This window comes from Patella vulgata, chromosome 1 (genome assembly GCF_932274485.2).
Source record: "Patella vulgata chromosome 1, xgPatVulg1.2, whole genome shotgun sequence".
In the NCBI taxonomy this organism is placed as follows: Eukaryota; Metazoa; Mollusca; class Gastropoda; family Patellidae; genus Patella; species Patella vulgata.
This window is the reverse complement of record NC_065879.2, coordinates 65462710-65477345: the sequence shown is the minus strand read 5'-3', so window position 1 is coordinate 65477345 and position 14636 is coordinate 65462710. Positions and strand designations below refer to the sequence as shown.

Here is a 14636-nt window from a genome sequence, read left to right as displayed (position 1 = left end):
GGTTTCTAAATGCGGAAAGAAGTTCGGAGGCAGTGTTTCTCTATTTAAATCTGTATTTAATTTTGAATTTTTTACTTCATTTTCAAACTGTATATTTAGTTTATTATCATCTGATAATGTGGTATCCTCCTTAACATCAAATAAGGAAGTGAAATGTTCTTCCCAATTTTTGAGAAAGATGTCTTCATTATCTTTTTTATTATTGTCTTTAATAAGGGAATTCAAGAAAAGCTTGGTCAGAATCAGGTTTTCACATAAATTTAAGTGCTTTTCTTTTGTTATTGAATTTTGTTAAATTATCGCTCAATTTATTTGAGACAGCAGTCTTGGTTATGTTGACAGGAGGATTTACCTTTAAATATAAATAAGATAAGTGACATATCAAGCAATGATCGGATAGGTGATTTAAAATAGACACTTCAAAGGAGGAAATGGCTTCAAATAGGGAGAGGCTTGACAAAATGGTTTATGCACGTATAGTTTCCTAGCAAATCACCAATGCTACGTCCATTGAGAATACAAATATCGGTTGCATTACATAGGTCTATGAGTTCTCTACCCCATGTATTTATTTTAGTATCAGTATTGTTTCTAATATTTAGAAAATTATTCTCTGGTATATCATTAATTAGTGATGGATATGGTTGATTCACAGACTCCTTGAAATCAGAATAGAATATATCTTTCAAAGTCGTCCCCAATTAGTATTTTGCCCAATTTATTATATCTAAGAACATCTTTTTCTAGGTCGTTAAAGGGGGTTGTATTGTTTGTTTTGCCAAATGGGAAAATTAATGGGCGGAATATAAACTGCAGCTACATAAATATCAAAAGGGAATTGAAAAACTGACTTATTGAGTCGGAATCATACCACATCCCCGTCCTTCGATTCAATTATACTAAGACCATGTTTTAGTTCATTTCTAACATAAATTGCACACCCTCCTCTGGGTTAGACGCTGTTAGTTTCCCCCCTTCCTACTAAATACATGTCCAGTAAAATCATCCAGAACGTCAGTAAGTGTTCCAAGTTCTTCCTGTTCTTGGCTAGACCAAGTTTCCAGGAAACATATAATATGTAAATGTGAAATATTTCTTTTTAAGTCCAAAAGGTGCTTATTATTATTGATTTTTGATGTTAAGCCATTAATGTTCCAAAACCCGATTTTTAAATTAGTTGACATGTTTCAGTTTCTATTAAGGAAAACAAGCGCGTGGAACAATTACTTATAAATATGCACTACAAACAAACACATATAACAGATGATCACAACCAAATATAAATTAAAGGCAATAAAATATGAAACTAATCTATACTAAATTAAACTATCACAACCTAACATGAGCTTACCCCCCCCCCCCCCTCAAAAAAAAAGAAAAAAACCTGAACTCTCACAGTCACAAAACAATATAAGCTTAAGATAGTAAAACATGAAACTATCACAAATTAAAATAACGTAAAGCTTCTTAAGATAATAAGAACATGAAATAACTAATACCTACAAATATCGTTTGACATGGAAGGAATGACAACATATAAAATAACAATGTAGATAATTCAATATTTAAATCTGTACAAAATAAAACAAGTCAGTTATTGGATCTGTCTTTCAGTGCACACAATTGTGAATAGATTTAAGATTTGAACTTGAACAAGTCTTTATGTATCCGTTTCGGTTTTAAACGCATATCTGGTAGAATATTTGGCAAAACACTGCCCTACTAAGTACTAAACACATTATAACATTGCTTAGCACTGAGATACTTGTACATTATCACATCGTACATTTTTGTGGTTTTCATTTTATTTGGCACAATAACATTAACAGTTAGCACTATGGTAAGGTTTCCATATGGACGGTAAAGTAAAGTTATTATACACTATTCTACATGTATTTTAACGCTGGCTTTGACTTTGGTTAAAATGATTGGGATTCCAATGACTTAGATTTAAATGATTTAGGTTAAGGTGATTTTGATTCCAGTGGTTTTGGTTTAACAGATTCAGATTAAGCAAATTTGGATTAAGTTAGTTCGGATTAAACTGATTTGGCTTTAACTGATTTGGATTACACTGACTTTGGTTCCACTGGTTAATATTCCACTGATTGGGGTGCCACTGATTCTGTTTGTAGGTCAGTTGTGACATCGGTGATGGTAAACCTGGCTTGTAGGGGTTAATGGGATCAGACAAAAGTGCCCGTCGGAATTGATTGCTTGAGGACCAGGAAGCTTTAGTACCACTTGAGTATTGCTTGTGTTGGTTATTACTCATGGCAGATGGAGTAGAAGCAGACACATCACGCTTGAAGAGTTGAATATTTAGGGCTTTCTTTAATATAGATGCTAGTCTACATGCCCCCTTGTCATTTAAGTGTGTTTTTCCATTGTAGAGGTATTGTTTTGCACTTTTATTGTCGTTTTTGCAGAAGCTTGTTTTGGTTTTAATAAAAGTACAATTTGTTGATGCACATATGCCCGAGAGAACATCATTGATTTCTACTATCTGATCGTTGAACCAATCGGGACATCTTGGGAGCAGCTCAAGAAATTTTATTTCAGCTTTTGGAAATTTGCTTTTTGTTGACCGTATCAGCTGAGAATAGTCTTGTTGACAGGCATGGGCATCTGTGCTACCGACATTATTGGAGCCAATTAAGAAGGTGACAATTTCTATCTTCTCAGAGATTTGGCATCGGTCAACAAACTTCTTTGCGTCCAAGATTTTTCTGCCCCCTATGGTTCTAACTTCTGTATTTCCATCTCTATCTAATTTCATTGGCTTTAAATCTTGTAGAAGAGAAGAGCCTATGACAATATTTTTTTTCATTTTTAGCAGTTTTATTTTATCTGCACGCTCATATGCTTTGTTAGACTGCTGATACATGTATGTGTTTGTTGGGTTTGATTGCGGTGAGGTAGTTGAGGCCATACAGTTAGCGGTTGGTGCACTGGCACTGTTTTGTAAGACCTCAGCTACCGGTGGCAGTAACACAATATTGCTGCATTCAGTCTGTGACGAAATATCACACATCTTGATGACTTGCATGTGTGCGGGCACAGTCTGTGTGTTTTTCGAGATTCCCTCAATACCGGTAGTAACTTTATTTGTGATGTCTGTTGGTAATCTCTCTGTCTGGGAACCTGTATTTGTTAGGTCTAATGTTATTGGTTTCTTGTTTTCTTCCTCCATCCTTACCACATTTTCCTTTAGTTTTTTATATTCAGACATTACCATAGCCAGTTTGTTGTGAGCATTAGTCAGCTTTTCATTTAGGTCTGTGGCTTTAGTCTGCAGAGTGGTAATGGTTATCCTATACTGATCCACCTGGACACTTGCCGGAGCCACGGTGGCTAGGTGGTTAAGACGCTGGCTCGCTAGCCTGGAGGTCGGGTGTTCGATCCCTGCATTGGCCGAGAAAGTTCATCTGGATTTTCCGACGTGGTTTCCCCTTGTCAGTGGTGCAGAACGGAGGGCCTGACAAGGACAGCTGTCTAGTCCTTCGGATGAATCGAAAAACCGAGGTCCCGTGTATACATTAGAATGCACGTAAAAGATCCCTTGGCAGTTGGAATTCGGTATAAGAGTAGGCGATAGTGCCGCTGCCCGGGCAAAATTTCCCTCATAGCACACTGTATGGCGTATGCCCGTCTTCATTAGCCCAGTATAGGAGCAGAACAGTAGGACGTTAAACCCCATTTCATTTCATTTGGACACTTGCCTTTAACACTTGCCTATACCCCCATTGCAAAAGACATACATGTACATGTAGACAGACTATGTAGCCTGACAGAAGATAAAGAGTACTGAGATATTGGTCGTCTGTGAAATGAACATAATCATGTGAGGAAAATATGAGACGCACCAACAAGGTTACTATCAAGATCTATGGTATCATCATCATCTACGGCATCATCATTATCTATGGCATCATTATCCATGTTATCATCACCAATTTGGTAAAAGGGCATATCCATTTCTAAAATTGAAAAAAAAACCAACCATTAAAAATTTACATATCAAGAGGCCTGTTCTTTGCAAAAATTCTTCATATCTATTGCCCAACTTATATGTTGATTTATATTTCTATACTCTTGAATACCGTCGTTACTCAAACAAGTACTGCATAGTAATTTCAACGCTACGTAAACAAAATCTTGAAGATGAACATGGTGGGGGTGGGAAATGAAATGAAATGTGGGTTTATGTCCAATGACCAATCAACACATGTGCAGGGCCTTCGTGGGAGGAATTCGGAGTACCCGGAGTAAACCCATCGGGTTGAGAAGGTGCCCCAATCTCCAAACCACATACACTCGCACCAGTGATCAAACCCACAATCAACAAGCCCGTAATCAACTCTAAGACCATCCGATGGCTCTGATTTTAAGAAGATTAGAACACCGCGCCCATTCAATAATTAATCACAAAACGGTTAGTTGATGGATAATCGAGACTTCTTTTATTATCTTGGGAATACAGTGCTTTGGCAATCGAGACTACGGTATTTCTTGTCAAAATATATTAATTTATATTAATTTTACATTGTCTATTTTAAAACTATTATAGCGAGAATGCCCCCTGCCCCCCACCCACCCACCCCCTAGTAGCATTCCCTCGCTGCATTCTGTCATTACTCACTCGCTTCGCTCGGTCGTCTCTGCCACTCTTAAATCAAAAAATACTGGGGGAAACCCTGTATATATGTACAATATGTACAAGTAAGAAATTTGCTATCATGGCGAGTGCATTGAACCAATTTAAGATAAAATTAATGCTTGAGTTGACTTACATTGCATCATCAGAATTACAAATAAACATCCAAAATGTTGTCCCAAATCTCTGTTTATGTTGGACTGGCCATACCACTCGACATACAGGGATCTTGGCTCACACATACTGGCAATTCTCTGAAGAACTGAATGTAAAAATATTTATGTTTAAATCTATTGCAATATGAACAAAGATTATGACTTACTAAACTACATAAAATGAATAACTAAAAACATAAATTGGTTTTATCCATACAGAATATACATGTATGATAATGAAGCTTAACCATAATTGATATTGTAGGCCACTGGTTTATTTAACCGTCAGCACAATAGCATTTTGATGTTAATGATACAGAATCGCAGATCACCAAACTGCAGATAATACATGATTTGAAGGGAAAAGCAAGAGAGAGAGAGAGAGGGATGTGGGACTTAGCATCCACTTGACACAAACGTCATTTCGGGACTAACATATGGTTCAATTTTATTTCAATAATTTGCTCGTGTCTAGGGGTCTTTAGCAGTGGAAGGAAACCAGAGGACCCGGACAAAATAAACGCGGATGGTCAGGAGACCTGATTCCTTGTCACGTACAAGCTTAGGCTCGAAATCACGCCACTTGACGTAATGACAGATCTTACGATCTAAAGCGCACACTTTAAACTATTGGACCATCCACCCTCCAAACGGGATAAGCCATGCTAATGTCTTTAGAAAGTAATTCTTTTTTTTTGGCCGTTAGTTAATATCAAAACTTCAATAAACATTGCTTTTGTATTCTATAATATCCATCTGAATGACAGACAAAATGACCATGGATTAAGCTGCATTTCCTTTAGTACGGCTCCGGTCCGGCTCCGGTCCGGGAGCAGACATGGCACACGGCAGGTTGTGTATCCTTATATGCGGTTATTCAAGCTTAAATGTAAACTATATAGCGAAACTGACGATGGCACAGCAATGAAATATGTGCGATACAGTTGATTGATGTGATGATAGAATACAATCTGCTTATCAGTCACTATGCATCGATAGTTTGATCACTCATGTTTGATGGAATCATATCCCATAGCCTGGGAAATCGATTCCCAGACATTGTGCACCAGTTGTACATCTTTATATTTTGCACAGCTTGCATCATACAGTCATCGATGGCCACGTACAAGTTCAATCAGTTTCTCTATGTCCTTTCTTTCGATTTTCATCTTTTCTTTTTCTGATTCCATGAACACGTGTGCAAGAAAGGGCGAAAATTGGAATTGCTCTACCTATCTTTAGCTTTTTGCCGTGCGGGCTACCCAAACTGTGTTTCCTTATGTGCGTTTACACATAAATCCTACAATTCACCAGTGTCCGTTGAGAAATTGGCAAATATATCATTTTTTTTTAAAAAATCCATTTTACCATGTTATTTTCATGTCAGCAAGTTTGAAAAGTCGCGCTCAACCAGGCATTATTATCCATATCTGTTTAACCGCGGACCTTGACAATCGAGACAATTCCCCCTTCCGTTGTGTAGACATAGTTTTCCAGCGGAAAGACATGATACAATTTCCCATTCGGCAAACCTCGGAAGACTCCGGTATTCTACATCTAGCGCAGAAAAAACCGTAGTGTTCCGAGTGACAATTTCTAAATACCGTCTGCGAATAGAAATTATTTCCAATTTTATGTGAATGTTCTTTTTAAGTGCTAGAATGATTCCTATGATTGTGTACGTAGTTGTAAGCCAGCGCCTTACCCACCTAGCCACCGTGACTCCCATAACAGTTAATATGATCAGAACAACAAAAGTGAAAAATTGGAAAACGGTCAGCAATGACATGAATATTTCTAACTCGACTAACATGGTGCCTCACGGTGATACTTCAAGCTATTAAGATGGCGAAGATACGCTTACAGTATGCGCATGCGAGAAAGAATGATGTAACTGAGCTGTGTGAATATGAACTGACATGAGAGGTGATCAGGCTGGAAAACACACCCTTTCACTCAACGGCTTTGATATTAAATTTACTGTTAACCGATCACTACCGAGATATTCTAAAAAAATAAACTCGACAGGGGAGCGGAAAGTAGATTACACAGTTTTCTAACTTCGAGGACAGATTTTGGTCCTCGAAAACCCGATGGTCCAGAAATTGTTGGTGTGCAAGCATACAAGTGTTCTCTAATTCAATGATCTGCCCCCCCCCCCCCACACACACACACACTAACAAAGAAACAAAAAGTGTAGTCTACATAAATAATTATTTTAAAGAGTTCACATTACGTGTAATCCATAAATAAATTTATGTCATTCGTCGGCATTCCCCCGTTTTTATTCATTCTGCTCTTAATAAAAACATGGTAATGCACGGACTTTTTCTAATTTGTTCGTTATCTTTTATGTACTGACTGCCAATTCTTTTTTTGAATTGTCAGATATCCTCTCATCGTCTCATATAACAACTTTTCATCTTCAAAGGAATTATCAGTGAAATGAAATTAGATCGTTTGTCTGTTACCGCTCGTTACTTCAGTCAGTTATATAGAAGGAAAACTCATGTTTGACGTCACTTCCCGTTTCTTCACGTGCTTGTTACACAACTCCCGTAGCAATGATCTCTGTGTTAAAATTATATTTGGGATGTATTTAACGAGCTCTATTAATTATTTTATAATGACTGACACCAATATTGTCCTTTAAGTGAATAGAAGACATGACATTTAAAATATACACCTTCTCGTATTGTCAGCACATGGCATTTCTTCGTTTCGTTGTAAATCTACAGCAGAATAAAAATTACGCGGGAAATAATGAAACCCCGATCAACAAGTCGCATTATCTCTATTTTATAGCATTCGCCGTTTTATATGGTGGTTGCTTGGCATCATGTCGTGGTGTCAATGGACCGTGGCATCTCTTCATCAAATTTCAACTGAGAAGGATTCTTTTATGTGCACGCCAATGTGTACACAATAGCTTGGTTTGTCTCATGTACAATACTAGACACTGTTCTTGGTCAGGCCCCGTGTCCTGCACTACCGACATGGAGAAACCGGGCTGCAAAATTACGGGGAACTTTCTTGACCAACACCAGGATCAGTGTACATAATCATAGTATTGAGAGGAAAATGGCCGATAACCCGACATTTTTACCGGACACCACGACATTAAAAATGTAATGTCGCGTAAAAATTTCGTATTGTGGGGTTAAAATGTCGCGTTGTCGCCTTTTGAAGGACGACACCACGACATCGCGATATGATACCAATCAGCCACCATAGTTTTAGGAAAATCACAGACTCCGGAAAGAAGACTTAACATCTGCTATGTTCGTTAAACGCCAAACAGTGTCCGAGGCAAGCAGAGGGTCGTTTTTGTTGTCAAACAAAGCAAACGACGCTTGACGAATGTGACTTAAATTGCGAAATAAGAAAAGTGAATGGAACTTGAAAGTTTTATGGCCGTCATACTGATTTGATTGGTAAATATAACATGTCTCTCTCGACTATTATTCCGGGTATATTTAATTGACGCGTATACTATCTCCCTGATTATGTCTACTACATCGTTAACACTGTTCATCACGTGCATTTTGCATACCGATAGTCCATTGGCCAATCACGCTATTATACCGAGATTTCGTATAATAGTTTGGATGCAGGTGTGGCGCCAGGCAGGGTAAGCTTACTCTTCCGGACACCTGTTACCACTGTTTGTCGTGTATTTTGTACACGGTGAACAGTCCATTTGCTGATGACACTATTTTGCCGATACGGTTTTTTTTAGGACATCGAATTTTGTCTAATGGTTTGGATTGTTCGTACTTGGTTTTATTTTATTGAAAGGTAAATTGCAAAATATATATAAAAATAAATAATGGTTACTATACTAAGACAAGTGGAAAACCTACGATCCATTTCAAAACTGCTCTGAAATTCTGCTTTAATACCCTTAAAGGAGGCGCTATCTTTACACATATCAATAACCTTCCTCACAGCCCGATTTATTGGTTTAGGGGGAGGACCACCACCAGTTTTACTTGATTATCTTTGGTATTCGGTGTAAGTTTTTTGGGGGCGCTTTTTTGTGTTGTTCCTCTTATCTTTTATTTCTTTATGGGTTCTTGTGACAATAATGCCAAGTTCAGAACATGTTTGTGCAATATTTTCCCATACATCCCGGGGTTTTTCATTAGTAATTGCGTTGGAGTATTTTGCATTGATTAATATATAGTTTTTCTCGTCTTCTTCTTGAATTTAAAGAACTTCATCGAGAGTGACATTGGTTTTCTTTTCCTTTTTTTTTTGTAATTGGGTTGAAATTCTTGCAGGTTGTCGGTCATCTTGAACTCAAATTTAACCAAAGGTTATGTAGCGATTAGTTAAATATATAACCCATGGTTATAAGTAACCACAGGTTAAATATAACTACAAGTTGGACAACCGACCCTATCGCACCTATTGGCACTCGTATGAATACTATGTCAATATAACGAAAATAGGACAGAATATCATCAATTTCTGCTCACTGACAATTCCTTCGAAGACCAAATGTTGTTACATGAGACTGTGACAGGATATTTGACAATTTATAAAAAGAATTGACTGTCACTAGACAAGAGAAAATAGAAAAAGTCTATGCATTATCATGTTTTATTAAGTATAGACTCGTTTTCTCTTATCTAGTGACATTCAATTATTTTTTTGAATTGTTAGTTATCCTCTCAAAAATGAAATGGGGTTTAACGTCCTACTGTTTTGCTCCAAACTGGGCTAATGAAGACGGACATACGCCATACAGTGTGTTATGAGGGACATTTTGCCAGGACAGCGGTACTACGGCCTACTCTTATATCTAATTCCAACTGTCAAGGGATCATTTACGGACACGTCAATGTGTACACGGGACCTCGGTTTTTCGTCCCATCAGAACGACTAGACAGCTGTCCTTGTCAGGCCCTCCGTCCTGCACGACTAACAAGGGGGAACCACGCCGGAAAATCTGGATGAACTTTCTTGGCCAATGCAGGGATCGAACACCCGACCTCCAGGCTATTGTCCGATCACTATAGTAAAACTACATCCCCCCGCCCCCCTAAGATTTTGCGATGTACACATATAACAAATCTCAAAAGGACTAGGGGCACGACGCGAACGCAAACTTTTCCAGTGTTTCTTAGTTTGAGGTGTTGTTGGATTGTATTCCAGTGCTTCACTGATCTTCGTGGACACAGGATTTTCGTCGGCCCGTTTAAGTGTTAGTAACGACGTCGTAAAAACCGTCTATTCCTACGTAAAACACGACCTCCAACTGTGGCGACAAGGTAGTCACGATCACCAATACGAACGATAGTACCGTAGATAGTCCATCTCTTAGTTTTTACATTCTGTATGACGACTTTGCTTCCAACAAGAGAGGAAGAGTCTTAAAGTGGGCGTTATAACGACATTCAACTTTCCCTTGATTGGTAGCAGCTTTCTCCTCTACAGCAGTAATGAGCTTTTGCCACTCTGGTGCGAAGGATCGACGATGAGCTGGTAGATTATCTCGTAATGGATGTGCATACACTTTAACTGTCGGGGATATACCATCTGCTTTGGGAGTGTTCTTGAATTGAAGCAACATCCATTGATTTGGCCCAAATCTTCCACCATTCCAACATCGGCGTAAGAGTTTTTGTTATGAACTTCATTCCATTGGAACTCATTCTTGGGTCAAAGTAGTGGTCTGAGGATTTCTGTAGCGGAAGATATATTAGATGAAATGGAGACCAATTGATTGACCAAACCCATGAATGAACGAACATCTGTAATAGTCATAGGGACTGGATAATCAGAAATTGCTTGAACTGTCTTGGGATCTGGTTTATAGCCATCAACAGATAGGACAAATCCTGACAATTCGACTTGTTCTTAGGCAAAGTGAAATGTATCCTTCTTTAAAGTAATTCCTCGATCTTTACAGCGTTGAAGGAATTGTCTGACGTGTGACATGATTTTCAGAATCAGTATCATAAACAGCAATGCCATCGACAATTAGGCGATAATCTGAAAGGCCTATAAATGCTTCATCCATGAGTCGGTTGTAATGTTCGGAAATGGAACATATCCTAATTGAAGCCCGGAGGTACTAATACCTGCCGAATGGTGTTATAAAAGTCGTGAAATCTTGGCTTTCCTCACTCAAGGGGCATTGATAATAACCTTTCAAGGCATCAAATGTTGTGAACCATTTGGATTTAGTGGTGGTTTTATCAGCGACAGCTTCTGTAGACGTTGGCGACTGGTAGCACTCTTTTAACAGGCGAATGTCATCAGTCCCCTTTTTCGGTGCTACAACAGTGGGAGTACAGCATGCCATCGGGTAGGTAACAGGTGCTATAATCTGGTTCTCTATTAACCTGTCGATTTCCAGTTTGAGCTTGTCTCTGTATGCATATGGAATTCTTCGAGGTGCAGAAAGTTTTGGCGTTACATTCAAGACAAATGTTGAATTGTTCACCGGGCATTGGCTTAATCACACCGCCAAACATGGTTGAAAACTCTCGAATGAGATCGGCTGTCATTGTTGATAAGTCTGGTTGTAACACTGTTTATTTCGGCTACATGGAAGTGGTACTCAATCTGTTTTGGATAATCATGGGGTATTATCTTCAAGGCCTGCGTGGTTTTCCAAGAAAGTAGACAACCTTGTGCACCTTTCAGTACGTAAGAGAGTTCCTTAACAGTTAAATCACGAAAGGTAATATCGGTATAAAAGGATCCAATATTTGGAAGGTCATGATTATCAGCAGCCTTAAGTAAAGTCTGGTGGTCTGGTATCAGGTCATACTTAGGATGAATCTTGTATTTAGATAAAATTTCGGGACCAACAGCTGATATTTCTGCTCTAGTGTCAGGTGTAGCAAAAACGTCTATTTCAGCTTTTTGTAGGCGATTGGGTTTCATCTTCACTTTAATTTTAGGAGATTGTGAACCCTGATCTGTTGCTATCATTGCTGTAATGCTTGCCATCTTCGAATTTTGGTAAGACTTCTTATTTTTACCGTGACTGGATGTGGAGCGACAAACTGATGTGTAATGGCCTTTTTTTGGAACATTTACCAAAAACATAATCTTTCGCCGGGCATTTTTCTCCAATATGATCTTTCCTACATCGACCGCACACTTGATATCTGGTTTTCGGTGTAGATTTAGATTATCTGTACTGGGAAAATTTACAGGCAAGTTCTCCTTTAAGCTCATCCCTGTGTCTGTTAGCAGATTCTTGGGCCTGACAGATTTCAATGGTAGTGATTAATGTCAAATAATTAGTTGCCAATAAAGTCTGTACTGTTGGATGGTTAATGTGACCAACTCCACTTATTGACCTATCAATATAGTAAGACTACAGCCACTTGGACAGTTCCAAGGATTTGATTACTTTTTTGCTTATCTCATAGAGCATGGAAAACCATAAAAAATGAGCCCTGGTTTGTAAAAATCGGTTGAGTAGTTGCGGAGATATTCAACCTTGTAGGTGTTCATTTTCGGTCTTTTGTCTTAATGCATTTGGTAGGTATATTGCAGGGTACCTAAAATACCTGGATTGACCTTCATATGCCACTTGCGCTTTGACCTTGACCCAGAGGGAATATGAAAAAACACTGGGAAAGGATATTTAGAGTCGTTTAGCAGATGTTATTACACCTTGATTTTATTTGAAAATACTAACCTTGAAGTATGTTGTTCAGCACAATGCCTGTGACCTCAAATTTGGCGGCCATATTGGATTTTGCCCCTCCCCATAGGAAAAAAGGGTGCGAAATCTAATATTCACCAAACCTTACCATGTAATATGTCAAATTAAAGTTAATGATGTCAAGATTGCAAATATTAACCCATAAGAGTGAAAACTCACACCAGATCTCCTAGAATGTAATCAGTCAGCAGCTGCTAAACTAGAACATGGGAGTCTTCTCCGTCTTCCTCTTTCTCAGATTCAAGCCAGTAGGAGACCTTGTAGTAGGGACCAGACTTGGGGGTTTTCAAGTTTAATACCTTCCCACAGTAAAGAACATCTTTATCATCTAAGAACCAGCACTGTTCAATGTACTTTCCTACCAAGCAGCCCTTGTTTGAAAAGACTTCCTTGATGACATTATACTTATTGTCATCAGGCACTTCCAATGTTTTCAGCTTTTCATCAAGTTCCAATTCATCTTTGGGACAAGATACAACCAACTCCTTCAATGGCTTTTCAATCTTTCTCCTGTATGCCTCATCCCACTCTTGCCTTTTAACATCCTGTCGCTTCATGAAAATCTTGTTCTTACATTTCTTTTCTCAAAGTCCTAACATCCCTACCCCTCTTTATCGCGAAGGATATAAGTCGCTCCTGTTGACCTGAATCTTTCTGTTTCAACCATTGTAATGTTTTATTTCTAGAGCACTTGACTTTTGCATCAATGGAGGCAGGAGTGGCATTGGGAGCCACCCAGCACCCTTTCACTAAATATATTATCTATGGGGGTTGACTTTGTTTGATCTATCAGCTGTGGTGTTGGGGCAGACAAATCACCAGTCAAATACTTCGCTAGCTGACGCTCGAGCACTTTAATGGTACCACCAATGAGCTCCTTCATTACCTCCTCGAATTCCTTCATTTCTTGATCATCAACAGGGTTTTGAAGACTCTTCAAAACGTTGTCATTGCTGGACCTTCATTACCTCCTCGAATTCCTTCATTTCTTGATCATCAACAGGGTTTTGAAGACTCTTCAAAACGTTGTCATTGCTTGGATCTAGCTTCTTCCAAAACATTCCAGATTCTGCTGAGAGAATACTCAAAGGCAAATTAGAAAATGTTTTTAAGTTAGCAACAACCTCTGAAGCTCAGGCACGACCTCAAGGTTACTTTTACCCTCCTTGTTACCGTAGAAAACTGTCATCCACGGGCCGGTAAGGGTTTTCCCCAACAATCCTAGTGCCTTTGACTGGAGGAGAATAGATGGGTGGGAGAAGTCATGAATTATGGCTGTCCGCAATGAAGAGGTATTGTTGCAAACAGTCTTGAAATATTCCATGAGAATGGGCTGAAGGGAAAACAGCACACCAGACAAATGGAAAATAACGTGTAGTCTATTCCCAACGTAGCGAATCAGCTGGGGTACCATTCTTTCCGAGGAACATCTTGAACCCCTTAGGGTCTCCGGATGCTTGTCTAAACCGCATTTTGGAAATAGCATAAACAAGATTATCGGCACAACATGTTTTTCCAAAGCACTGTCCCTTCAGACCTTTTGCTGAATCAATCCTCTTCTGTGTAGTAGAACTTGCTGCACTAGCTACACCATCCAATGGGTGAACGTTACAGTTCATTTCCAACAACTGAATGTTCAAATCCTCCTGAAGCTGCTGAAAGACACAATGATTTACAGATACCCGATCAGATATCGTGTTTTTAATCTTGGGTGTTACAGCATTTTTAACTTCAGCAGAGGTCTTCTCATGGAATAAGGCAAAAGAGTCACTGACACCATGGAGTGCTTCTGTAACGTGTTTCACATAATCCTCAGTTTTGCCCCCAACCAAGGCATTGAGCTGCAGTTCAAGGCCCCATGGTGGATTACCGGGAAACATTAAATGCACCTCATTGATGTGTTCACCAGACAAAGACGTTGCATCCATGCCAATTGTTAAATTGTCATTTTCCATGACAGCCTCACAGACCTGAATGTCATTCAGAACTCCTAATTCAAAGGCAAACTGAGCAATGGTTGTCGGATTTGCCTTTGCATCTACTTTCAGCCCAGTCACCTCTTCAACTACATAACGTATTTCCTGAATGGGAACTTGATGAAGAAGGCAGACATAAGCTGCCTTCCTATATC

General features: G+C 38.9%; 1 protein-coding gene across 1 annotated transcript in view; it reads right to left on the bottom strand.

Annotated features, from left to right (window-relative positions):
* Positions 1–348: 348 nt before the first annotated feature.
* Positions 349–14636, bottom strand: part of LOC126809682 (capping protein inhibiting regulator of actin dynamics-like) — a gene marked incomplete at its 5' end in the record, with an annotated part of 40315 nt that continues 26027 nt past the window's right edge. The window contains one exon of the mRNA XM_056098770.1: positions 349–352. Within this exon, the coding sequence (XP_055954745.1) occupies positions 349–352 (4 nt within the window). The remainder of the gene's footprint in view (positions 353–14636) is intronic.